This window comes from Biomphalaria glabrata, chromosome 1 (genome assembly GCF_947242115.1).
Source record: "Biomphalaria glabrata chromosome 1, xgBioGlab47.1, whole genome shotgun sequence".
In the NCBI taxonomy this organism is placed as follows: Eukaryota; Metazoa; Mollusca; class Gastropoda; family Planorbidae; genus Biomphalaria; species Biomphalaria glabrata.
Genome location: NC_074711.1, coordinates 67,095,412 through 67,121,288, shown reverse-complemented (window position 1 = coordinate 67,121,288; position 25,877 = coordinate 67,095,412). Strand labels below are relative to the sequence as shown.

At 30.4% G+C, this 25,877-nt stretch overlaps 2 protein-coding genes across 7 annotated transcripts in view; one reads left to right on the top strand and one right to left on the bottom strand.

Moving 5' to 3' along the window:
- Nucleotides 1-9,469, top strand: part of LOC106065841 (sugar transporter SWEET1-like) — a 21,596-nt gene extending 12,127 nt beyond the window's left edge. For both annotated transcript variants that reach the window (XM_013224748.2, XM_056009676.1), the window contains exon 7: nt 1,201-9,469. In XM_013224748.2, coding sequence (XP_013080202.1) covers nt 1,201-1,287 — 87 coding nt within the window. In that variant the 3' untranslated portion in view covers nt 1,288-9,469. The remainder of the gene's footprint in view (nt 1-1,200) is intronic.
- LOC106065842 (secretory carrier-associated membrane protein 1-like) lies at nt 6,751-25,877 on the bottom strand. 5 transcript variants are annotated; one of them, XM_013224751.2, is made up of 10 exons: nt 25,682-25,877; nt 20,415-20,516; nt 19,497-19,622; nt 18,184-18,234; nt 16,126-16,198; nt 14,903-15,031; nt 14,573-14,732; nt 14,371-14,469; nt 12,968-13,085; nt 6,751-10,060 (listed from the first exon to the last, which is right to left on the bottom strand). In XM_013224751.2, exons 1-10 carry the CDS (start codon nt 25,736-25,738, stop codon nt 9,896-9,898), a joined length of 1,080 nt encoding a protein of 359 aa, XP_013080205.1. In that variant the 5' UTR covers nt 25,739-25,877; the 3' UTR covers nt 6,751-9,895. The 5 variants fall into 5 exon arrangements, with proteins under 5 accessions (XP_013080205.1, XP_013080204.1, XP_013080206.1 ...); XM_013224750.2 differs by lacking the exon at nt 12,968-13,085 and adding an exon at nt 11,705-11,822 and having other exon boundaries at nt 25,682-25,875; XM_013224752.2 differs by lacking the exons at nt 12,968-13,085; nt 18,184-18,234 and adding exons at nt 11,705-11,822; nt 17,868-17,909 and having other exon boundaries at nt 25,682-25,875.

The window sequence follows — 25,877 nt, the reverse complement described above, 5'->3', positions numbered from 1 at the left end:
TTGAAAGCCAAGCATCCCATGCTATCTAGCTAGCTTTAGCACAGGCCTAAGCTACAGTCCCAACACTATCTCCCTTAAACAGTATAACATGGAGGCTTAAAGAGCCCCAAAACAAACTTCCATTCAAAGAGGCTCAACAAAACAAAAAGTAACAGAGAAACCAAGGTGCATTGTAATATTCAACACACAAAAGAATTGGTGCTAGAAAAATATAAAGTATGAACCTACACTGTCTTCTTAGTCTAGATCTATAGACCTATCATCAGATTATTATAAAGTCTGGTAGATTTAAACATTCCCATAATCAGGATTTTTTCTCAGGGGACAGGGTAATGGGGGCGGGTTAAAAATTTTTCCTATTTTTAAATTATTTTTTTTTAAATCTAACATTCATTAGTCATTTAGTATAAAATAATTACTCTATAAGATTGGAATTGTCTTTTTTAAAAAGTGTTTTTTTTTTTTATTTTTCTTGTTATACATATAAATGAAATTATATGGTTTAAGTGGGACTTAATGGCAGAGTGTTAAAGCACTTGACTTCTATACCAAAGGGTTTTGAATTCATATCCCAGAGAAGATTTTGAAGTTTTTAGGATGCCCTTGAGTCCATCCAACTCTAATGGGTACCAGACATACCTTTTGGAAGTAAAGGAGGTTGGTCATTGTGATTACCACAAGACATTATCATTTACAATTGGCCATTGAAACAGGGGTAAACAAACACATCATCTGCCCACATAGATTGCAAGGCTTGAAAAGGACTGGTGGTGCCTATACACATTAAAGTTAAGTTAACACTCAAGCCATTATTGATGACATAGCCTAAATGCTTACATTGTTATATTTCTTGGTTTTCCTATCTTATTTTTGCTTATAATTTCAAAAAGTAAAGGACCTTTTAGACCTTATGATCTATAGGGCAGATAATGTCATCTGTTTTTATGGCCAACAGCTAAAGTTGGTGTCATGTGGCCAGCACTATCACCATCCGCCTTTACTTTCCCCCTACTAATATCAGGTACCATTAGAATTGGGTGGACTCAGGGACGTCCTGAAAATATCAAAACTCAAAATCCCAGTCTTCTCCAAGATTAGAACCAGAGTCCCCTCGGTTCGGAAGCCAACCACTTCACCACTCAACCACCAAGCTCCCCTTCTAATTATGTAATATTTAATATTTTCTTTTTATATTTACAGTTTCCCAGCATTCCTGGCTTGCTTATTTCCATAGTAAAGTTGATTTTAGTTGTATATTATGGCAAGTCCATTAAAAAGATTGACTAAACTTACTATTCAATGAAGAATACGAATATGATCATGGTATGATTGTATAGTAAGTCTATTCTCATGGTATGATTGTATAGGTTTTATTTTTTGAGCATTTAGATGTGTGCTTGCAGTTTAGACACTTGTAACAATTTATTTCTCAGTAATTTTTTACAAATAAAAAAAAATTGATTTTGATTGAAAAATGTTTTTTTCTTTGTAAAACAAACAACTTCAAATGTTAGTCATGCCTTTGTAAAAGTTCAGTCATGGTGTTGATTTAACAATTGGTTGAGAGTGATACACAAAGTTGAAATTATTTATTTTTTTTATGTTCTTTTATACAAGTTTTATTCTATTATTTTGTCTAGTTAATTTGTTTACCTACACTGCCAGTTTCACACTTTTCTTTACGATCTAAATGGCACCTTATTATTTACCTATTAATAAAGATTGATGTATTATTAGCTAAATGTTCAATTTTGACAAATCGTTTCCATGTTTCCAAAACATAGAATCATAGATAGTGTTAACACGAGCTTGTTTTATCTATTTTATTAACAGACAATTTAGAGATACATATTTTAGTCTGTGCCAATTATTGTGATTATTCATCAAGAAGAAAGTATAAAATTGATTTGTTGTTGGATTTGTACACATTTGTGTTTTACAAATGGAGAAAGGTTGAACTTTTTCTTTCAATTACCATGTCTACCACTCAGTTGTTCTTCTTTGGGGGACATTTTGTTGTATTACAGGGAGAAATAAATACTTGCCACTGCGCAATTAACCTCATCAAATCCTTCAGAAATAAGGATGATTATATTCTAGCCCTAGCATCCTGCATAACAGGATGGGATACCATAATGCCAGGAAGTGATTTTTGGATTTGATTTGCCAAATCATTTTTGAAGATTTCAAAATTATTACATGAAATTATAACATTATATACAGAAATTTGTGGAGGCGCGGTGGCTGAGCGGTAAAGTGTTTGACTTCCAAACCGGGGGTCCTGGGTTCGAATCCTGGGATTTTTAATTTCGGGATCGTTGGGCACCTCCAAGTCCACCCAGCTCTGATGGGTACCTGACATTAGTTGGGGAAAAGTAAAGTGTGTTGGTCGTTGTGCTGGCCACATGACACCCTCGTAAACAGTAGGCCACAGAAACAGATGATCTTTACATCATCTGCCCTATAGACCACAAGGTCTGAAAGGGGAACTTTACTTTACATACAGAAATTTACTATTATTTCAAATGTGCTATGAAACTTGGCAGCAGGGGTTTTGTTTGTCTCCATATTACCAAGCTCATTTTGCTATTGGAGAGATTAAGAAGATGGGGTCTATTTAATGAAACTAAAGGTTGATATAAAAGTTCTGCTTTCTTCTCACCTAACTATAATATTGATATAGTTAGGACATGTACACATTTTTGTTGAAAATTTTCATATTTATTCCTAATTTTGCTGTTTTAAAATGTTGTGCATAATCAGCTTTTATGAATCCTTTACCTTTCCTGCCTTTGGGTTGTAATAGTGCTGTATTTTCATAATATTTTGAAAAATACATACATTGATTATCAAATAGTTTATTTTTCTAATGCTTTCTGCTATGTCATAGTCTTTAAATATATATGGTTTAAAAATGTCACAAAGTTATCAGTTGCTAAATGTATTTCTAGAACCACTTGCTATAATGACTTTATTGGTAAACAGAATAAATTGTGTATATCTTGCAGTGACTATAGCAATTACATTTTCTTTTTTTTAAATTAAAATTTTCAAAAGTAGTGGTTTGAATCTCCCTTTATAAATAATACATTTTTAGTTCTTTTAAAATGTAACTGCATTAAAAGCAATGGTAAATCTCGTTGTTACAAATGGAAGTCCAAAGAGTATCAATTATTTAGATTTTGATCTCTGTCAATTTTCATTTTCATAATTGGTCACAAAAATGGGAATGTAATACATGATTTTCTATTTTAACTGAAGTATTATAGAGACAGTCAGCTATATAGATCTAATGGGTGAAGATAATAGAATCTTTAAGAAAAATATGATTATGTTAAAAGCAAAAAGACTGCTTAAGTTGTTTTAGAGTTTAAAAAAAAGCCCCTAGTAGATTTTAAATATCTGTCCAAAACAGTTTGCTAATGTGACTTTCATGTTTAGTGAAGATGTTACTTTCTATTCAGTTGTATGTGCTATTTGAGATGAGAAATGAATATCAATAAAATGTATGCATTCAGAGTTGTATTCAGATAAGCATTTTCTAATAAATTTTGGTCTAAAAGTTTTAAGTAATACAATTTATTGGAAAGAAATATTCAGAAAAAATGTATTTAGAAATAGAGTGGAAACCGGTTAATCAAACTGCATTGGGATGCAATCATTTTGGTCCCAATAACTGTCTAGCCAAATTAATTGGATTTGACTGTATAATAGGAAATGTATCAGTACTTGGGATTTGATCTAAATAAGCAGCTGAAATTAACCAGTGGTCCAGAAATTTGACTGTAGTGAATTGAATGAATACTTTCTTTTCATTGTTTTCATTGATTAATATTAAAAACTCTTAATTTTTTAATTTATTTTTGTATCTACATTAAGGTGATAGAAATGTACTGAACAGCTAATATTAATACCATAGTTTTCCTTAGTGTAAATTTTCTCACCAAAATATCAGATAGGTTAGTCTAGCAAATTTGATTAACTAAAATGATTCTGGCAGTTTTTACTGTATGTTATTAGTAGAGATGGGAAACGAACCCGAACCGAACGAACCGAACTCGAACCTCACCTATGACCGAACCGAACCCGAACTGAAACTGCTTGGTACAAACCGAACCGAACGAACCCTCCTTTTCTTAACCGAATTAATTTTGCAATTTGTACATCCTTTTTTTTTAATTTTTGGTTTTAAAAAAAAATTACTTAAATATTTTATTTAAATTCTAATGATTCCATTATACTTTGAAAACTTGGGAGGGTTGGGGGGGGAGGGGTATTTTGAAAACTTTAAAAAGAAAAAAAAAGCGGCGCGCTGGGGTTCCCATGGGTTTTTCCGTATGTGCCGACTCCCCCCTGGCCTTGAATTTTCGCGGGCTGTTTGCAATATTGGTTTTGAGTTGAATAGGCGCCCTCTAATTAGGATAATTAGATCTAGATGTAGACTCTAGTTCCTAGTAAGTAGAAAGTCAACATTAAAATATTGTCACTTTTATTTGAGATGGCTGTTAGTTGAGAGTAGAATATTTTTTGCTGATTATAGAGTGTAGATATAAATCTACAATAAGTTCATTTGTTTTCTAGTTTAAAATAAATTTTAATTATCTTCTATTAAGTGAATTAATTTTACAAAATTGTGACGTATTCCATATTGGAATATTATCAGTGGCGTAGCAAGGGTGGGGGAGGAGGGGGAGAAATGGAAAATCTCCCCGGACCCCCACTTGAGGGGGCCCCAAATTAGTGTTTTTTTTACAATATTCAATATTACGCAAAATGCAGGGGGCCCCAAAGAGGTCCAGCCCCTCCTGGGCCCCCAAATGATTTGTTTTGCATTATTGATCATCAGTATTTTTAATGTAGCGTTTCTCAAACTTTGGGTCCTCCCCCGTGGGTGTGGATGGCGAGTACCTTGAATTGGGGGATGGGGAGACGCAACTTCCTGACAAAAAGGGGTGTCATAGAGTGTGTGTGTGTGGTGTCTGGTGGCGATAAGAAGAGGTTAAGCGACTGATATGATAAGGCTTGTCTTCGAGTCCGAAGATTAGTGAGGAATGTTTTTCCCATGGCTGCGCAGTCCCAGATGTGACCTACATATTTTGCCACATCCAGAGCAAGCATAACCACTGTCTGCAGGTGGTCCATTTAGTTTTTCTTTTCGCGTCTGCTGATTTTTGTTTGGTCTCAAATGTGTATCCCGCGGCCTTCGGGAGTGAACTCCAACTGACTCGTTCTGAGGCCGCATGTAACCAGGTGCTCTCTTCTATGTCAGCTAAGCAAAGTTGACTCCTAAGCTGGTCTTTGAAGCATTTCCGTGGGGCGCCTCTGTTATGGCGGCCATCCTTTAGCTCACAAAAAAAAAAATAAGACTGTCTTTGGCATACGTTCGTCTCCCATATGGGATACGTGCCCTGCCCAGCGTAACTGACGGACCTAAAGAAGTCCCTCTATACTATCCTTACAGGTAAAAATATAAAACGCCTTTATTGGTTCAATTGTACTAGCTGTTTGTAAGTGACAAACCAACGACCAACTAACAAGGAGAGGGGGCGTCGGAAAAAAAGTTTTATTTTCAGTTTAACTTATCTGAATATTAGTATAATTACATGTTTAAAAATTAAAATATATTAAGTAGGAGATGTCATTTTATCTTCTAATAAGACCTTGTCAACTGTAGACTGCTTTTTGCGAGGCGCGTATGCACAATATGGGTCAAAACGTTTTGAAGAAAACATTTTAAAACATCTCCGCTATTGAGATTCTTCCGTATATTGCAATTTATTATAGTGACGACTTATGTGCGAAAACAAATCCTCGATAGAGACGTCTTTACACGAAGAATATTTGTTTTTTTATTATGATGAATAGTGCGTTCTGAAAGAATGCACATCGATATTAGCCTTTTAAAAAAATATCTCTTCTTACTAAGAGAAAAAGGTTAGAATACGCTTAGCGCCGAGTCATGCCCAGAATTAAACCACTTGCCGACTTGAGCAAAAACCTGCCGCATCTTTAATTCTATCTCCATTAAGAAATTTTTACAATGCTTAAAATGTGTGTAGGCAACATTATTTTGGAAAAAGTATTGCCCATAGGCCTATTATATGTTGCAAAGTATTTGTTTTATGTAAAAATTAAACTTAAAGTGTTTTATCTGATAAATTGTATTAAACCTTATAACTTAATTTTGCTATTACATAATTTCATAACATCGAACCGAGCCGAACCCGAACTTTAGACCTGACCGAACCGAACCGAACTCGAACTATACTCGTCATCGAACCGAACTCGAACTTAAATCTGACCGAACCGAACCCGAACTTTAAAAGTTGGGTTCGATTCCCATCTCTAGTTATTAGTCGTCCAATGCTTTGGATTTACATATTTGTCATTAAATATCTAGTACTGAAAAACTGCTGCTTGTGCTGTTGTTACTTAACACATTTTGAAGTTGAAATTATTTGATATATGTAAACATTTTTATATCTCTTTAGTTTAAAATCATTTGAAGAATTTTTATTGGAGAAAGCAAAAGCTGTTAAAAAAAAATAATATAAAAAGTTTAAAAACTTTAATTTAGTTGCTCTTGCTGATCACATGATACCTTTTGTTTATTTTTTTTTTTTTAAATACCGGTAGATGTTTAATAAAGCAAAATAAGTAAAAGTTTACTAAGTGTTAATTCAATTTTATAATACAAGTGCATATATATATTAAATTAAGGCCAGCATGCAAGATTGATAAGACCAGTGCCAAGATAAAACTCATTTATTGAGTGAACCAGTTGAGGACAAGTTTATGTTCATGTGTACACTGTAAACAAAACAATAACGACCAACTTAGAGTATTGACAAAACTAATGAGTACTGCATGAAAACAAGTCTTTTTAATACATTTGAGGCATGCAGCTGTAGACACAAGTTAGGGTTACCTACATGGTCAAGACAAAAAAAAAACTATCTCTAATTAAGTGAAAATTCTTGACAAGACAACAATTACAGTAGTTATAATGCTTTAACATGATGGGCTAATGGATTGTGTGCTTCAGAGGAATACAAAAGTTAATTCAGCATGGATTTTTTTGTGGATCAAATTGCTTTTAAAAAAATACATTTCTATTTTTAGTACACATCTTTTACAAAATACCCACATCTAATGAGAAAAAAAAAAATTCCCTTGAAAATAGCTAGATCCTGAACACAAAGACTATATATATATATGAGAAAAAAATGCGAAATATTCTAATTAGTTTTTAAAAAAAGCACAAAATTCAACTATACACAAGCCAATTTTAAAATTACATAATGGTCCCACAAGTTGTCAGCACATATAATCAAAGCTATTATGTAGCCTCCAAGTCAGTGTCATCCATCCCAACATAAAAAACAAATATCAGAGCAGAAGTAATAGTTAAAAGCTTGATTTTGTCTGTTGATGGTAATGTATCAGACTGTTGAAAAGTGTTTACTCTATGCTTTTATTTTACAAAGCCATGTTTAACATCGTTACATAAAATTATAATGGAATTTCTATTCAACTCTCTGTCATCATAAATTTAAAGTGTGACCATTACTTAAAATAAACCTATAATTTGATGAACAAAAAAAAATGTATATAGCATACTAGATTACTAGTCCATTATAGGAAAAGGAGATTTAATTTGGGCTCTAGCGTTGATTTTTTTAATCTTCATTCTTCAAATGTGAGTCATAGAAATATATATTTACAACTGTCATATACAAGGTACAATAAACAAGTAAAAAATAAAATTAGGTAGCTGACAGCCTTGATTAAAATTTGCAAGAATTAAAGGTTATCACAAATATTAGGAATAAAGTAGTCTTAACAAGTTGTCTCTGTGCAGAGCTCTGCAGTAGGAGTTGTGTATTGAATTGTGATATTGACTAGGTGTGATGAGAACAGTTTGGAAAAATCAATCAAGTGGTATTAAAAGTGGGGAAAATTATTTGTGATAAGGAGAAATGAAAAACTTAAGCTTTAAGAAGTAATTATAAATAGCTTTCCAATAGTTTGCTGTAGTACGTATGTAATCCAAATGAACAAGCAGAACTTGAAAATAAGTTGCAGATATCAAGCATACACACACACACATTATTTAGCCTAGCTCACAAGTTTATACTTAAACAATCGTACATGAAATATCACTTCCGGATCAACAAATACAGAATTGCACAAAAACATTATAATGTAAATGTACAATATAATAATAAAAAACAAAGTATTATCCAAGTTTAATCTATCACGTTAGTCTTCATTTTCAATCATGTGAACAGAAAGACAAATAATTAAAGTAAATGGAGGTTGCTATTTTAATTCAATTATTACTTATGTATAATTTACAATGTACATACAATTTACCGAGCATTCTAGAATCTAGTTTCTGATTTTGAAAAACGTCTCAAAAATAAAAATAGATCTACTGACTGATTATAACTAAAATGTTGTATAGCTGACAGAATAATATTTTTGATAGTATAAATAATAATAATTCCAATGAGAAAAAAAATATGGAGCCCACAAAATGAATGGAATGTTTAGACTCGTAAGCTCAACACACTCAAAATAAAAAAATAATAATTTGATTTTTGTGGAGAACTGAAATTTTTAAACACACATCTTACACTTGATTTTTTTGTCTAAAATCAAAAACCAAAGCCAAATAGAATATTTATTTGTACTGTAAACAAGAGCTTAACAAAAAGTCAAGGCAAAAGTAGGTTTCAGTTCCACTTCACATGGGATACAAAATAATAAAACAAATTACAAATTATAAACTTTATTTCAGTGGAATACAAAAACCTATTTGATCTATTTGAAAACCTCTAAAATTTGAAATTGATAACTTGTAATTTGCACAAAGTAGATAAATGAAACAAAATGTACATATCTGAATCACACCCAGAGAAATGAAAAAAAAAAAGTACAATCTATAGCACAAATAGACAATGAAGTCAACCCACTGAATAAACACATGAAGGACAAACATTGAGTGCTACAAACAGTTTCAAAACACAAGCTAAAACACACACAAAAAATATAATATTTTTAACAAATATGGCAACCCTCTAAAATCTTATGTAATTATATGCCTCTTGTTTTTAATCATATTGACAACCATGTTTTTCTGTATCATATTGACAACCATGTTTTAATTATTTAAAAACTTTTTTAACTGCTATATTAGTAAAAGATAATTTTGCATATTTTCATAAAATAAAGTATCTATTAATTGAGCAGACATGTGGTACATTTGGGAAAAAAAAATCATAAATAAATAGCACAACTGCAAATAATATATTAGAACTATGAATAGAAATGGTGGGAGCATTCATTCAGTGGTAGTCAACAATACTGCTGACAAGGGATGATTCATTAAATTAATGGACATTGAATGCAGAAGACAAATGTCATAATTAATATTAACTAAATGATAAAAAAAAAAAATAACAAACATGTAATAGCTTTCACAATTCAAATTATATTATACAGATGATATTGATAGTTTTCTAGAGACACTAATAACCAGAGTATGACCAGTGTAAAAATAAAAAATTTGTCTAAAATGATAAAAAATTTACTGATTTTTTTTTTAAAGCTTTTGATGTATCGGCATATCAACTACAAGCCTTTATTTTAAACCAACCATCAATTATCAAACAAGATGTACTTTGTTCTGAAAGATGAAATATATTTAGCATAAAGGAATTTGTTTTTCAGATGAAATAAATGTAATTAATGATCATTTAAAAAAAACATAAACTCATTTTGGACAAAACTTTTCTAAAGGAAGTGAAGTAGAATGTTTTCCTTTTTTTCTGCACATTCATAAATCCATTACAATTAAACTTCCATGTATGAAAATTGTTTACTTTTTTTTTTAATAACGGTTTTCACTACCATAGCCTGCAACTGCACTTCTAGCAGCTCCTGCTGCCGCATCTGATGCTGCTCCTCTGACGGCTTCATTCCTCATTACACCATTGGCAAACTCAGCCTGGGCTTTCTGGAAACTTGCTCCAGTACTTCTGTAAATTCGGTGGACCTAGGGATGATATGGAACATTGAAGTTTGAATTAGTTGGGTGCTTTATTTAGAACTGATTAATTAGTAAACTAACTATTAAAAGTCACTATCTCATAACTGATATATTTTTTAAAACAATAAATGGAAAATAAAAGGTATTAGTTTACCAGATAGATGTTATGAAATGTATTTTTAATCATAATGTTACTAACAATATGAATAGAAATTTCTTTTTCTATGAAAAACCCAGCACAAAACTTGTGTTCAATATAATAATTTGTTTTTAACACAAAAAATAAGATTAATGTCCTCCCTTATTACTGAAGAATCTTTTTTTGTTTTAAAGCAGAAATTTAATTATAAAGATGAAGTGTACAAATGAGAATACCAGATAGTGTTTTGAACAATTCTAAAAACAAACAAAATAGATACTAAATGTAAATAACTCTTAACTACAATAGATGATTATAAAATGATCTTAACACAAATTCAGACAAATTAATTATTAAAATTATATCAATTAAAGTTTTTTGTAAACCTACATTCCAAAAACAAAATAATTCAGAGAAATAGTAAATTATGCAATGCAATTAGATCTACAAAATAAAACATTCCATTTCAGGCAAGTTTTGGTCAATTGTCAATCTAGATTCTAGGAGCTTTGAGAACACAAGGCTGGATGTGGGAATGCTTAATTAAAAAAATGAAGTCTGAGACTGAGTATACCAAGATGTTATTTTAAAACTTTGGCATTTAATTTTATTGAATGGGACAAAACTTTGTAATTAAAGTAGCCAATTAAAGTAAAATAGTAAAAAAGGAAAGTGAATATATTTATTGGAAACAGCTTGAGGTACTAAATTTTAGATTCATTTTTATTATTTATTAGAAAAGAAACAAACTAAATTGCCAAATATATGGTTTCATATTGTCATTTACTTTGACTAAAAGATTGTTTTGATTGATTGTGCAGTCTATATGTAAAACATCCAATTCAAAACCAACTTTAATTCTTTCTTGTATTCCACAACACAAGACACAAATGAAATGTAATTAAATGATTTAATGAAAGGCTTATCAGATTAGAAATTTTGGAGAGCAGTACATAGTTTTAAACTTAAGAAGTACAAATGTTTTAACTTTTTGTTCCCGGGATTGTAAAAAAAAGTATTTAAAGTATTGAAATATTCTAAAGTTTTATTTTGTTTTGCAATTTTAAAACTGCTTTTATTAAACTTAAGTGGCCAATATCATAAGAAACTGTTCATTTTAAAGCTAATTGTATAGCTAAAATATTTAGTCAGTAATATCCTTATAAGACATAAAAGAAATAGTAGAATAATAAATATAAATAAAATTTTAGTACAAATGTATTAGCAAACACTTATTTGTTAAGTCTTATTCCTTTCAAAACTTTGTTTTTATTTATTTTCAAACTCATATCAAAGTCACTTGTAAACTTTTTAATAATGATCTAAAATTATAAAGCTTAAAAGTACTTCCTTTTAAAAAGTGTACCACTGAACATAAACACACATCAATCTCAATGGGAATTCCAACAACAGCCATAAGCACATATAGAGAACAATTTAGTTTGCTTCTAAGAATAAAAAACAACATACACACATAAATTTGCCATCAAAATCAAATGTACTAATCCTACCTTAATGAGCAGCACTATTGATACTACTGCCTCTATCGTAAATAAGAATGCTATTATTAGCATAAAAGCTCCAGCTCCCGCACTTTCTCCAACAGTTTTCAGACCATTAATCCAACCACTATTTATATAAAAGAATAGTAACTAAGTGAAAAGATTTTTGCTAAAACTAATGTATTCTACAAGGCTTATTACTGTATATGTCTTTAATGTAGCTATACCAACAATGCTATTTTTTTTTTCAATTATACTTTTATTGTCTGTAAGCTTTCTATAAAGACATATTTAATAAGCTTAAAACACTGATCTTTATATTCTTATGGAGAAGCAAGTGATATGCCCATGACACTAAAAAAAAGTTACTTGGTGCATTGATTAGTGGGACAGTCGAGTCAAAAACTATTGTTTCTCTATATTGTTAATTTTTCAGTGCACACTCGAGATATGTTTTAAAGAAAAGTAAAACCTAAATGTGTAAGTATGTGATTTTAATAATAATCATGGCAAAATTAAAATGTATAGATGTAAATTGGCCCCCCAGGAATTCAAATGTTAAACAGTATGGACATTGCCTCTCCATATATAGAGTTCAGTGGTAAAAATAAATACATGCATAATATCAGTGGAAAGAATGCCAATCAATATGTCTGTAGTTTCAACCAATGTTAGGTTATAATTTTTAAAGATCTGAACAATCAGTTGAAAAACAATGGCATTTTAGATCCACTGATACGGTCAAAAATTTTGCGAATGTGCTTTTTGTTGGTGTGCAGAGTAAAAGAATCAGTAAAAAGTTATTTGTGTCTAAAGAGAGATTGTAAGAATCTCACTGGAGACTATCAGTGGCATAAATATTTTATACAAATACTTCTAATGTGACTTAGAGCTACATATACAATACAAAATTGACAAGTTATTATTATAAAGAAGATGGGATAAAGAGAATTTTCAAATACATTTATAATTATTAAATTCAAAATAATTTGATATATTTAGTTTTAGAGCTTAGTATTTTTTTTTAAAGTAAGGCTACTATTTGTGATTTTATTTTTTATTTGAATAGTATTTGCAAGTAGCAACAAAAAAATGGATAATCTTACTGTGTTGAAATTAATGAGCAACTTAGGAATTTTTCTCTATCGCTTTTCAATGTAATCAAAGAGTAATGTTAGTGTAGAAAGCACCAGACAACAATACCCACAAATAGCTTTATACCACTACGGAAAACATGCAAAGATGCTGGACTCAGTCTGTGGCCAAAAGTACCTTAATGAGAAGGGCAAATGAGATCACTGCCAGAATGCCAAAAAATATACCAACAAATATCATGATAAGTCCAACAGCGACATTATCTTTTACTTGGGTCAAACCTGAGATGATTCCACTGGAGAAGGTATGCCAGAGAAACAGAGACAGGATTTAATAGGGCTATAACAAGTGCTAAGAATGTCATCTGGTGATTTTAAAAACATGTCAATAAAAAAGCAACAGTTTTAATAAAATAAACAAAAAAAACTTAGTAACATTTCGTCAGTTAGTCACAAAAATTGAGGTCCACACAGCAATAAAATGAAACTTTTTAAACATTTGTTGAGACGCTGGAATACCAAGTACATTAAATTAATAAAGTATCCACACAGCAATAAAATGAAACTTTTTAAACATTTGTTGAGACGCTGGAATACCAAGTACATTAAATTAATAAAGTAATGTTTATATCAATAAATGAAGGTTAAATAATGCTGAGATTGCCTCTAAAAAATATTTTTGCTGTCAGAATATATTAAATAAAGGAAATAATTTTAATATTCCCATCCCCGTGGACTTATCTTTCTACTGTGCTAAAAATAATGTCAAAAAAACAAAAAATAATAATTACAAGAGAAATGTTTCCATAATTTCTTCTTTGAATAAAAAAAAATAATTCTAAATTGTTTAGATTCTATGATTTTAGTTTGTAAAGAAACAACTAGAATGTGGGTTTATTTTTATATTATTATTTTTTACATTATTATACTTTTTACTAAAAATAAGTTATGGCCTCCTTCAGTCATGAAGCCACTATGGATCACATTATAGAAATAAGCAGAATGCCTGGGCATTAACTATGGTAGGAATGATGTTGCCCACACAGTTTAAGGTCAGCAATGTTGCAAGCTCTATCAAGGTGTAGCAATATGTGCTGCAAACTGCCTAAGGGGCGCCGGCTCCTGATATTTCTTCAGGGTTGACTCCTGAAGCCTTACTTATGTTTGGGTATAATTGCATGGCAACAGAGGTTTGAATTCAGAGTTTTCCTTCTCCTAGGTGGGTATTCAGTCAAGGCTAACAAGCCACTCCTGACCAAAGCTTAGGCTTAGGTTAGGCACCATTTACTTTACTATATTTGCCTCTCATCCTGTTAGCGAAAACAGATCAAGCAGACGCAATATCTGAGCCACATGTTAAGACCCGGAGTTGAGCTGATTGTCAGAGGACTAAGCTGGCATTTTTATGTGATATGATTGTACCAAAATACTATTGAATTCCTCCTCAAACCTTTCAATTTAGCTGCTGTATAGAAATGCTAAAAAATGGGAAAATGTCGCTTAAAAACATATTTTCATTTGATTTTGATATCACAGAAACTATGAATTATTTGCTAACCTTGTCTGACATTTAATACTTACACTGTAAAATCAGTGATTCCCAAGCACTGAACAACATACACACAAAATTGGAAGAAAAATATGAAGAAAAATACAAAGAAGTTGAATGAACTGTCACTCCTGCAAAACAAAATAACCAAAAAAAAAAAATCCATTAATATCACATGGGACCAAAAGATATTAAAACAATAATTATAAAGCATCAATGATTTTGTGTAATTACCTAAATGCTTTGTACAGTGGTCTGTACCAACAGATGAATGAGCATGGTGTAAATAAAACCAGCCACAGAATAGACAGACCAAATGTTGCACCTCCAGAGGAGTTAGTAATAAAATAAGCCAAGCTTCCCAAAAAATTGAGGAAGAGAACAAGCACATGAACTGAAACAGAAAAATCAACATCAAAATATAATTATTCATTTGTTAGTTGTTTTTTTTTTAAAGCAACCTACCTAAGTATGAAGTCAATTGATGACATACCTTTATAACTTACCTATACAATAAAGATTAAAAGTGAAAACAAAGAGTATGTAGAAAAAAGTATAACTTACATCCCCAGAGATAGTATGTAAGTTTGACTATTCTCTGAAACTCTAAAGGTATATCCACATTAAAGTCTTGATAAAAGCAAGGTCCTATAGGGAAAAACTTTGGGAGTGGAGGCCAATTATTTTCTTTTTCTGTAACAAAAAATAGAAATAAACATAATAGAAATCTGTAAGCTGATCTCTAGTCATTAAACTTTTAAAAAAAGATAAAGCTAGTTAAGTTGCAGTTGCTTTGAATTTATGTTATTTTCTAAACAATATTACTTGTTAGAAACAACTTAATAATGTGCTTTTATTTCGATATTTAATATTTAATTTAATTATAACTTTTTTTTCTAATTTTTGTCAGAAACAGCTGTTAGATAACATTACAGAACTTAAAATGAAATGACTGCATTTAGTATATATACATTTTCACTAATAGGTAAGTTATTGAGACCCCATTTCCAAGATTTCAGAACAAATCAATTTATTTTTATTAATCCAACTGCCACACTATTTTCCAAACACATTGCCTAAATGTGCAACTTTTTATAAAAACTTTTTAAAAAATATGCCTCCAATAGTCCTAAAACATAAACAAAATTCATTATCATATATTTCAAAAGACTATGTTTTTGTTAATTGGCTCTTCAGCAACCTTCTAGGGGAAAGCAACTCTTGAGGCTATCTGTCTACCTATTGAAAATAGGATTTCAACATTGCCTTCATGAATGACATATAGGAGCAAAGTCTTCTGGAAGTGGATCTTTTCATTTATATTAACTTAAATTGTATTAAATTAAGTGTATGCATATTGTATGCTTGACAAATAAACCACTTACAAAAAAAAAAATTAAAAAATCACACAATATCTGCTCCAGAAAAATCCAAAATAGCAACAGCTACCTGTTTTACCAAAAGCAGGCTCTTTTGTTTTTATAAACAAAATAAAATAATGTTGACAAAGAACCCCTTAATTATCTATGTAAGTCTATTGATGATAGTAATGGTCTATTATTGGTCAATGTTGTGATGCAACCTAAATGCTTTGTACAGTGGTCTGTAAATCTGTGTAATGTGTCAACAACTTTTATTATAAAGAATTATTCCAGTATAAGAATGTAATATTTAGACCATATGTACAAGATATAGTAAGTGTTTTTTTTTATTAACATGTATACTAAAACGAATTTAACACTATAAACATTTTACCAACTGATTCATCCTACATAATAATAACTTACTTCCACCAGCCATACTAGCATTTTTTAATTCCTGTTCTTTTTTCTGCAGTTCTGCTGCTTTTCTTTCTAATTCCTATAAAAAAATAAAAATTACTTGAAAATCACACTTGATACAGACTGTACTAATTTCAGAGAAGACAATTTTTCAAAGTTATCGTTAATAAAAAAAAAATTATGCGCTTTATATCAATACTAATTAATTATCTACACTAAGATTTTTCTTCTAAAGAGGAAAAATTGTTTCAAGTGGATTTCTGTTTACAGTCTAACCACACACATTTATGTACAATGGTACTAATAATCTGAAATAATGAGTACCAAGGCTAACACTCCCAAAATACATACACTAAAGCAAGATTATTTACTTAAATATATATATAGATATGCAATTACAAAAAAAAAAAGTATAAATAAAGTTGTAAAAATACTAATAATATAATAAATGTTTTCCTATTTTAACAAAATGCTGTTTTGTTGTCAAGCATTTAAATTATTAACTAACTAAAAAATTTATCTCTAATTTATATACTAACACACAAAAACACTTGGAAAATACTGGTCATTCAATGTGATGTAAAACACAAACAAAAAGCATCATCTTTACAATATGCACTGTAACCATTTTACAATTTACTTCTAGTTTTTTTTCCTTTACAATTTCAACAAGGTACAAGAAAAATGAATGTTTTTTTCACAAATGTTTTTTTGTAATTTCATGAATAAAAAGTGTTGAACTATGATTATGAATTAACTCAGAAGACCTAGACACGCAGCTTTGCTGGACTATCAAAAATGCTTGCCTTAACAAATATTCTATCAACACTTAGATACAGTGTTTGAAATGAAAATAACTAGATCATAGTGTTAAAAAATGTTGTATAAAATGTTGTTACTATTGTAAGATTTTGGTGCAAAATATAACTTGAGATTGTGAGTAAATTAATGCAATTTTTTAATTACCATCTGCTCTTATTTTTTTTTAAAGTATGTAACTAAATTACTCTAAACAAAAAGTCTTAAAAGCCTCTGTTTAATTCAATGACTTACAATATAATAAAATAGCTTTAGAAGTAATTTAGCTTTGTACGTGTTGGATTTAATTGGATATTTAATATGTTATGTTTAATGCTAATGTTTATAAATGATGACTAATACAGACTGGATATTTATTAATGTTTTTACTAAATGTTGATCTGTTGGATATTTAACATTATAAGTTACTTATAGTGATTATTCAATGGTGTCAAAACAAAGCAGAAATTTCTCTAAAGGCTCTATAATTTGGTTTCCTCAACAGATATTTAATATGTGAAACTATTTTGGCAGAACACAAAGTGAGGTTTTTGTAAATTTGTAACAAAATAAAGTAAAATTTTGATTGATAAATTTTGAGTTTATCGAATTGTTAGTATATTATTTAGAAAAATTTGGTTTTAATTTTTTGAATATTAAGAATGAAACAATAGGGAAAAATGAAAACAAAGCATTTTGTGGTAGGTAAAGCTTTAAGTAATTTATGCAAACAGTAAAGCTGAATAAAACACAGCTGGTAATATGAAGTTCTGATCAATGTGTAAACAATGTTCCAAATGTATACAGCTGTAATGGAGGCTTTCTTCGCCCATTATTGTTGAGTTTTTTTTCACTTACAGTTGAGTCAAGTAGGGCCATGATGGTCAAGTAAACAAAAGGACTTGGTAACTGATGTTTAAAAAAATGGGATACTTAAATTTCAAACTAACCTCCTCCCTTTCTTGGAGCGTAGCAAACAGCAAGGGTGCATTCTATTGTGAAAGGCAAAATGACCAATATGTTCATGGTTACCCAGTACTGCTATTTGAAAAATGTTGTTCACCCCGAAATACATAGAAAAGACTTGAAGAACAATTATGCCATAGAACTGGATTTCCTATTTGTATATTTATGAAAGGCTGGGATGGTGAGAATAATTGAAGCGTTATTGATATTATTATGTGAAGAAATGTTCTCTACTCATACAGAGAACTCTACAGTGGGAAAGGAGAGTTTTTTTAGGATGCCTGATAAAAATAAACTGACCTCTCCAATATCTTCATGGACACTGGAATCTGGCATCATGCTAAACTGCCACTAGTAGGAATCATTTTAATAAAGCAATTTTGACACTACAATTAACCCTGTAGCCCTATTAGACCTAACTATCACTATTAACATTAACAGCTAACATCATAGAAAAAAAATGAAATGACTAGAAGATTTTTTAAAAACAAATTTGAAACTTTGTTGGCTTATTAAAGAATACATTTTTTTTAAAGCATTAAAATAAAATTGAAAAGAAATAGGAAATAATTAAAAGATAGAAACTTGGGCTAAATACTTTACAACAAATCAGTTATTTTTTTTATTTTGCACTAGAATTAAGTATTTAAAGAAACTTCAGCAGGATTGGTCTAGAGACAATAAGTCAAGAAAAAAAAACACCTGGAGAAAAACTTAGTAAATAATTTGAAGAGCAGAAGTTGGTGCACAGTCGATGACTCAGTTTATATGATTTGACCCACTCCACAGGTTATTAGGAAAACAAAGTATTTATGCTATATATTTTAGTTTCTTTTCGTGAACATATTAAGAAGAAAAAAAAAAAGAAACGATTGATATTTTTTAAAACATATATTTTTCCTTCAGTACTCTTATGAGATGAGCAACTTTTATCTCAAAAGAAAATTTCCTGCCTAAAACCTTACAATGTATTGAAGTATTTTTAATTACACTTCATTGAATCCTAGATGTGAACATTACACCCACAAAAAATGCCACTCAGTAAACGTATGTGGCATGACATCACTAAAAAGAGAACAATCAATGCACTGCACCAAACCACAATCAAGTCTTGATCCTCGCTGTGATAGCGAAAGAAGTGCTGGTATTGAAAATAAAACTTCTAGAATTGTAGGCATGAGTACTTTATTAAACCAGTTTTAAAAAGAACCTCTGACTTTGCGATTATTTCATGAACAGTTCATATGTATTCAAGAATAATATACTTAAAAAATAAGCCTAAACCCCAGTAGGCTAATCCAACATCAACAAAGAATTTATTTCAAATACATTTAAAAATTGACCATCAAAAGTATTTTTATTTAAATTTTAAAATAATAAGAAGCTGAGTGAGGGCTAATTGATAATATTAAACTTAGGCTGATAGGTGAAATACAGCCTTCCTTTGGTGTGACATTACTTTCTGGTTAATTTTTTTTAAAATTCAGTTAACATATTTTTCCTCCACTCTTTACACAAAAATATTTTCTTTTTTTTTTTAATATATAGGTAAGGGTGTTTTCTATAAACTAAAGAGAATTATTCAAAACCCTAAACTAATAACTAGAGCTTACTTCTTGTCTCCTCTGAAGCTCACTTGTATCCACCTTTTGAGCACCACTTTGAGAGTAAGGAGGGGGGTCATCAGAGGGGGTCATAATTGCAGGCTGTGTTTGAGAAGAACGTGGTGGTGGAACACCCTGTAATAACACACACACATCATTTTTTTTTTTAACCAGTTCTTTAGCACACAATAAAATTATTACAATCACTTATAAGCAATACAGACAGTTCAAACCATTCTATAGATTCAGGTAGCTGACAAGAAAACCAATGTAAGAGTCATACAGTTAAGTTTGTACTTGGAAACTTGACAACTTCTATTCCTCTTTTATAGAAAGTGGGAGGGAGGAGGTGAGGACCAAATATTACAAAGTAAATAATAATTATATATATAAACTTTAATTAATATTAACATGTCTGAAAAAAATAATTTATAATTAAAAGGTCTAGGATCATACTTTATAACAAAACATTAAAGGAAACAAATCAAACAAAAAACTGGAAGTTAGGGACAAAAATTTGTCTTACTTAACCTGACAGAAATTATGTCCGAAGCAAAAATAGCCAATTGGTTGTTTGTGTTATGTGACAAGTAGCTAAGGTGAAAGATGACTCCTGTTTTCAGTTATTTCCCATTTAATGGACATGAAATGTAAATGGTATGTTTTTAATCATGTTGAGTTGTGAAACTTTTTGTGGTAAATAAATAGAATTGCTTAAAACTAAATCATTTCAATACTTTTAATGACATTTCAGCTTTAGATCAAAACGGACAGCAGGTTCCAGAGCAGAATTTAAAATTGGAAAGGATATATATCAAATATAAGCTGTAAAAGCTTTTTACTAAACTATTTTATTTTGTAAGTTCTGCTCAGAAATAAGTGTATTTCAACCATGGGATAAATACATTTCTATAATCAACATTTTACTTGATTCAAAGGTCTTGTCTGATTTCCATCTGCAAAAGGATTAAAGTCGTCTAGAGCTCCTTGACGTTGCCCACCACCAGCTGCTTGCTGCACAGAAGGGTCCTGGAATTGAAACAAAAATTTCACTAAGCTTCAAAGAAATATTTTAGAACTATTGATTAATGATAAGAATTCTAAATATATTTCATAACACAAGATCCATTTTATAAAAAAGGAACAATCACTTAGCAGACAACCACTTAACATCTATTAGATTACCAAAAATTATGAGGTATATCTTATACGGCTATTAATTACATATAAAAAAAAAAAACATCTTTAACACAGTTAAAAATATAAAAAAAAGCCTAGCTGGTATAAAATGAAAGTACCAAACTTGCACACAATAAGAAGTCATTTAAAAAAAAAAAAAAAAAAAATGGAAATAACAATTAGTGGGCTAGCAAAAGGAATTTCTCAAACTCATCACTGCTGACCAATAAATTGACATTCTCAAAAGCATGGATCATCTAATAGAGAAACTTTTATCCTACTTTCATGTTGTTAGTTTTTCTAGCTTAAGCTAAAAAGATAATGTTTTTATGTTTTTTACTTTGTGATTATCTTGTGTTGTTGTTTTTTTAATTTGTATTATATATTCAGTAAAGTCCAATAGGCACTCTCCAATAACCTCAAAGGTTTAGTTCTATTAAGTTTTAAATTATTTATAAGTAGCCATAAATGAAGTGATGATACAGATTCAAATCTAGTTTTTATTTAATATATCAGATTACAATGATACAGAAATTAATGAAAGATGCATACAACTTATCAAATAGTATATTTTTCTATTTAATGTTTTTAAGATAGTTTTTTTTAAATGAAATTCCAGAGGTCATCCACTGGTTGGTTAATGTCTCTTTCTGATAAGAATGTTTGTTGAAAGTTTAATGCAGCTTGGTGTAGTTGTGTTAGGTTGCATTTGTTCCAGAGTAAGATTTTTCTTTTGGATTTTATATTGGCTACTGCTTTTATCTGACTGTGTATTTTTATGATCTCATGGTCTGATAGACCAGGGATGATATCATAATCTACTACTAATCCAGGTCTGTTGATTAAGAAGAGATCTAATGTGTTGTTTAATCTAGTTGGCTTTTTAATGATTTGATCTAAACTTAGGCTGTGTAAAGTTTCTATGAAAAGCTCATTTATGTCCTTAAGGTTTTGGTATTTATCTATGGTTAGTGTTTTCCAATTTATATCAGGTAGGTTGAAATCACCCATAATCCAAAAAACTGCATTTTTATTTTTGTCTCTTTAAGTGTAGTAAACTGATTACATAGTTCTTGCATGTATTCTAAACTACAATTTGGTGGTCTGTAAATACTGCCTATTATTAGGAATGTTGAGGTGGTATTAATTTTACAAAATGTTAATTCTATATTTTTTGAGTTAGGTACTTAAGGTCATTTCTTCTGCTATAAGAGTGTTTTTTATTGCTAAAAGAACTCCTCCATGATTATCAGCCCTATCTTTTCTAAAAAATTCATAATTACTATTGAAAATTTCTGCATTATAAATTTCAGGATGTAGACAAGTTTCTGTTCCTGCAATTATGTCTGCTTTCTCACATTCTAATAAAACTTTATTAATTTTGATTTAGATGTAAAGTCTATACAGGTCTAGAATCTAGAGCTAGATTTATAAAAAATGTAATATCTATTATTTAATTATGTATACTCTAGATACTATATATAAATCATCAACTAAGTGACTGTCACTAACAGTTGTAAGAGATTTATAATCTATGAATATATAGACAGATTATAGATCTCTAGACTAGATTATAGAATAGAATAAATAATAATTTTTAATAAAGATACTAATAGTGGAAAGAGGAAGAGGGGGACGGTCCAGGAATACATGGCACTGTGACTTGGAAGCAGAGATGCCAAGCAGATGGGCAAGACGTGGGCACCGTTGGAGAGACTTGCCCAGAACCGAGATGCCTGGAGGAAGCTGGTTGGTGGCCTATGCCCCAGAAGGTACCACAGGCAGAGATGAGGTATTTTGCATTTTTAGTCTGTGTTACTTGTTTACCATGAATAAGATAAGTGGAATTTATTTGTTTTAGTTTTTTTATTACTCTTAATAACTAACGTTTTTCTGGGTGGAAAGACATGCTCACATGCTCCACTTTGATTCCCATTTCTGTAATACATCTAATTCTAGACTTTAGATATAATTCTCTTTGTAAAATTTCTGTATCTGGTGTTGTTTTTATTGTTCTATGACTATAGTAAAGTGAGAAGCTCGATCAGCCCCGATTTGTATAGAGGTTCGATCGATTCACTTTTTATTGCTAAAACTTTTTTATTTGAATGTTTACCAAATTAATACTATATTGCTACTGCGCATGCACCTTTTTTCTTCACTTCCGACACATACTATTTCCTTTTCCTGAAGTCAAACTCAAGAGGTGTGGAATTTTTATTTTTTACTACCCGGTAGTGAAGGAAATGGGTCATGGGCTTATAGCTATTTTTAAGTCTGATGGTTCATTAGCTCAAAGAGACTATTTAAAGTTTTGGAGCATGGGAAAGGTGGCAGTAGATGGTGTTCTTGCGGTGGAGTAAAAAGAAAACGACTTCATAGTGAAAATTAAAGATTTAAACATGTTTTAGATATATTTTCTTTGATCTGATCGAGCCTTCCATTAGCCCGATTGAGCTTACTAGCTGGGGAGAAATCCCATCGAGGAAAAGTACGCTTGGCGGTACCCACCCTACACCTCTTTGACCTCATATTTAATTTTAATTAAGCCTAGTGATACATTAAATCAGATCTATCTTTATAGACAAAATGACGAGGAATTCAGCAATACCAACAGTTTTTTCATAGGTCAGACCGTTACCAAACATGAAAATTGCCGCCAGCAGGCTTAATGTGATCGAACTTCGCACTTTACTCTAATATATGCAATCGTCTGCTAATAATTTTGCTCCTGAACTAGTCTTTAGATTTAAAATGTAATTAGTTAAACCATTTATATGAATTTTATGTAAATTAAAAATAGTAGAGGACCTAAGACTGTTTCTTGAGGTACACCTGACTCGAGTTTACTGTTTAGTGTTATTGGTGTTGATTTTTGACATTTTTGTTCTCTCCCTATCCGAAAATCCTTAAAATCCACTAATCTAGATAGTAGATATCTAGATAGATCTAGATTCTAGAGTAGATCTAGACTACTACTACTAGAGTCAGTAGAGTCTAATACTACACTAGACTAGAATGACTAGATTTTACTAGATCTAGATGATAGATCTATAATCTATATAGACTCAAATTATACTAATTATAGATTATCATTTTATAGAGTATAGATCTAGTCACTTCTACTCAACTTCTAGAGTTTGTCTAGATCTAGAATAATCTAGATCTAGCTAGAGTGCTGCTAGACCTATGTGTAGTATGAGTATTATTCGAATAAATTATTGATTACAATTAAATTGTTACAATTGTAGATAATCTTAATCATGATTTAAATTTAGATCTAAGTACAAATTTTAGACTCAATTTTAATTTAGAGACAAGACTAGCTAACTTGCACTATAAAATATAAATATTAAATTTAGATCTAGATGATACTAGATCTAGATCTATATTAACTTAAGTATAGAGTAATACTAGATCTAGCTAGATATCTAGAAATAGACTATTTAAATAGACTCTATAGTACTCTATAACTATTAAACAAGTCTATTAATAAAGTATTAACTATTACTATTATAAAAAGATCTAGTCTATCACTATCAGTAGTATCAGTCTTTAGTCTATAGTAGTATAGTGACTATAGTCTATCTATTATTAACTATTAATTTAAATAAACTCAGACTAGTCACACTAGTAAGTGACTAGTACTATAGTAGTTTATTTATTTCGGACATTACATGAATTCGGACATTCGCTGTTTTTTGTGGTCATTAAATAATTATTTTAATATTTATTATAAAACTAGCGCGCTGTATAATGTGCTTGTCCATTTTCCAATGATTCTAACCCAATTTCCTTCCATTTAGCTGTCTTTTTATGTAAGAAAAACGAATTTCAAATTTGTTAGTCAGGTTGTTGTTTTTTCCTATGTTACCCGGATGACTTTACCTCTTCCTAGAGTTAAGACTATATTTTTTGATTGGCTAAGTCTATACTAATGAGCCTGGCAATATTTATTCTGTTTTTAGAGCTAATTTATTTGATTCATAAGCCAAGTTTTCTAATTCCATACCAAAAAAAAATTAATACGGTGTCCGAATTAAATTACGATTTTCTTACCAAAATTTATTTCGGACAGACAGTTTTGGACATCAATAAAAATGATCTTATATTATATTTGTTCGTTTGTTGTTTTTTTTTTTTCAATAGAGAATAAATGGGCAAATGTTTGGAGTGAGCTTGGTACATTGAATGAAGTTAAATGCCTAGATCTAGACCTACTAGATAGATCTAGATTTATATAGAGGATTCAGTTAGTCAAGATCGAATGGCTATCGTAACCTATAGGGGCCTACTATACTACAAAAGATCATCTGTATTAGAAATTTATTAAATTAATAAACAAAAAAAAAACCACAAACATTCAACACACATCTAATCATGCATACATAAAATAAACAAACATAAAATAAGTCTAAAAGTCGGTGCAGAAATCACTATTCCAGTGACCTAATTTTGGTAGAATAAGTGTGTTCATATTTTAATTTTTTGTGTTCGTATTTATGCATAGTTTGAAAACATCGTAATGATTTCCTGTGAGGGGCTATGCCTGGGGATCTTAAAATTTAGTTAATGTTAATATAGAATTAAAATCTGAGTTTATTGATGCCTAAATATAGAGACTGTCCGAAATAAATTATGGTGTCCGGAATCAAATAATGTGGGTCAAATGTGTCCGAATTAAATGAAAACACACGGCCTCTTTGACCTTAAATATAATAACAAATATAGGTTAGGGGAACAAATATAAGTAGTCATCCTTATTCTCCTTTAACTAAAGAAGATTTTGATACGTCATTTTCTTTTCTATGTCAAACCATTGTAAAATAATGCGCTGTCAAAGTCAAACTTTCAAATTTGGGCCTATAGGTGTCCGAATAGCATAAACTACTCTACTAGTAGATCTAGAATCTAGATCTAGATTCTAGATAATAGAAATTAAGAAATCTAGACTCTAGAGACTCTAGATCTAGAGTCTAGAGTCTAGAAATCTATAACTATAATTATAAGCTTACTGAAAAGGGATTGTTTGCCCTCGGGTCAGCAAAAGGGTTTGAATCAAAGTCGGACATCGCTGGTGTCCAAATATTAATAAATCTCGTAAATTGGTCAACAAGACTAGATTCTAGATCTAGACTCTAATTCCGATGGTTTTAACAAATGTACGGCATAAACATCACTAAATAAAATCGGAAGTATGTTTATTACTTA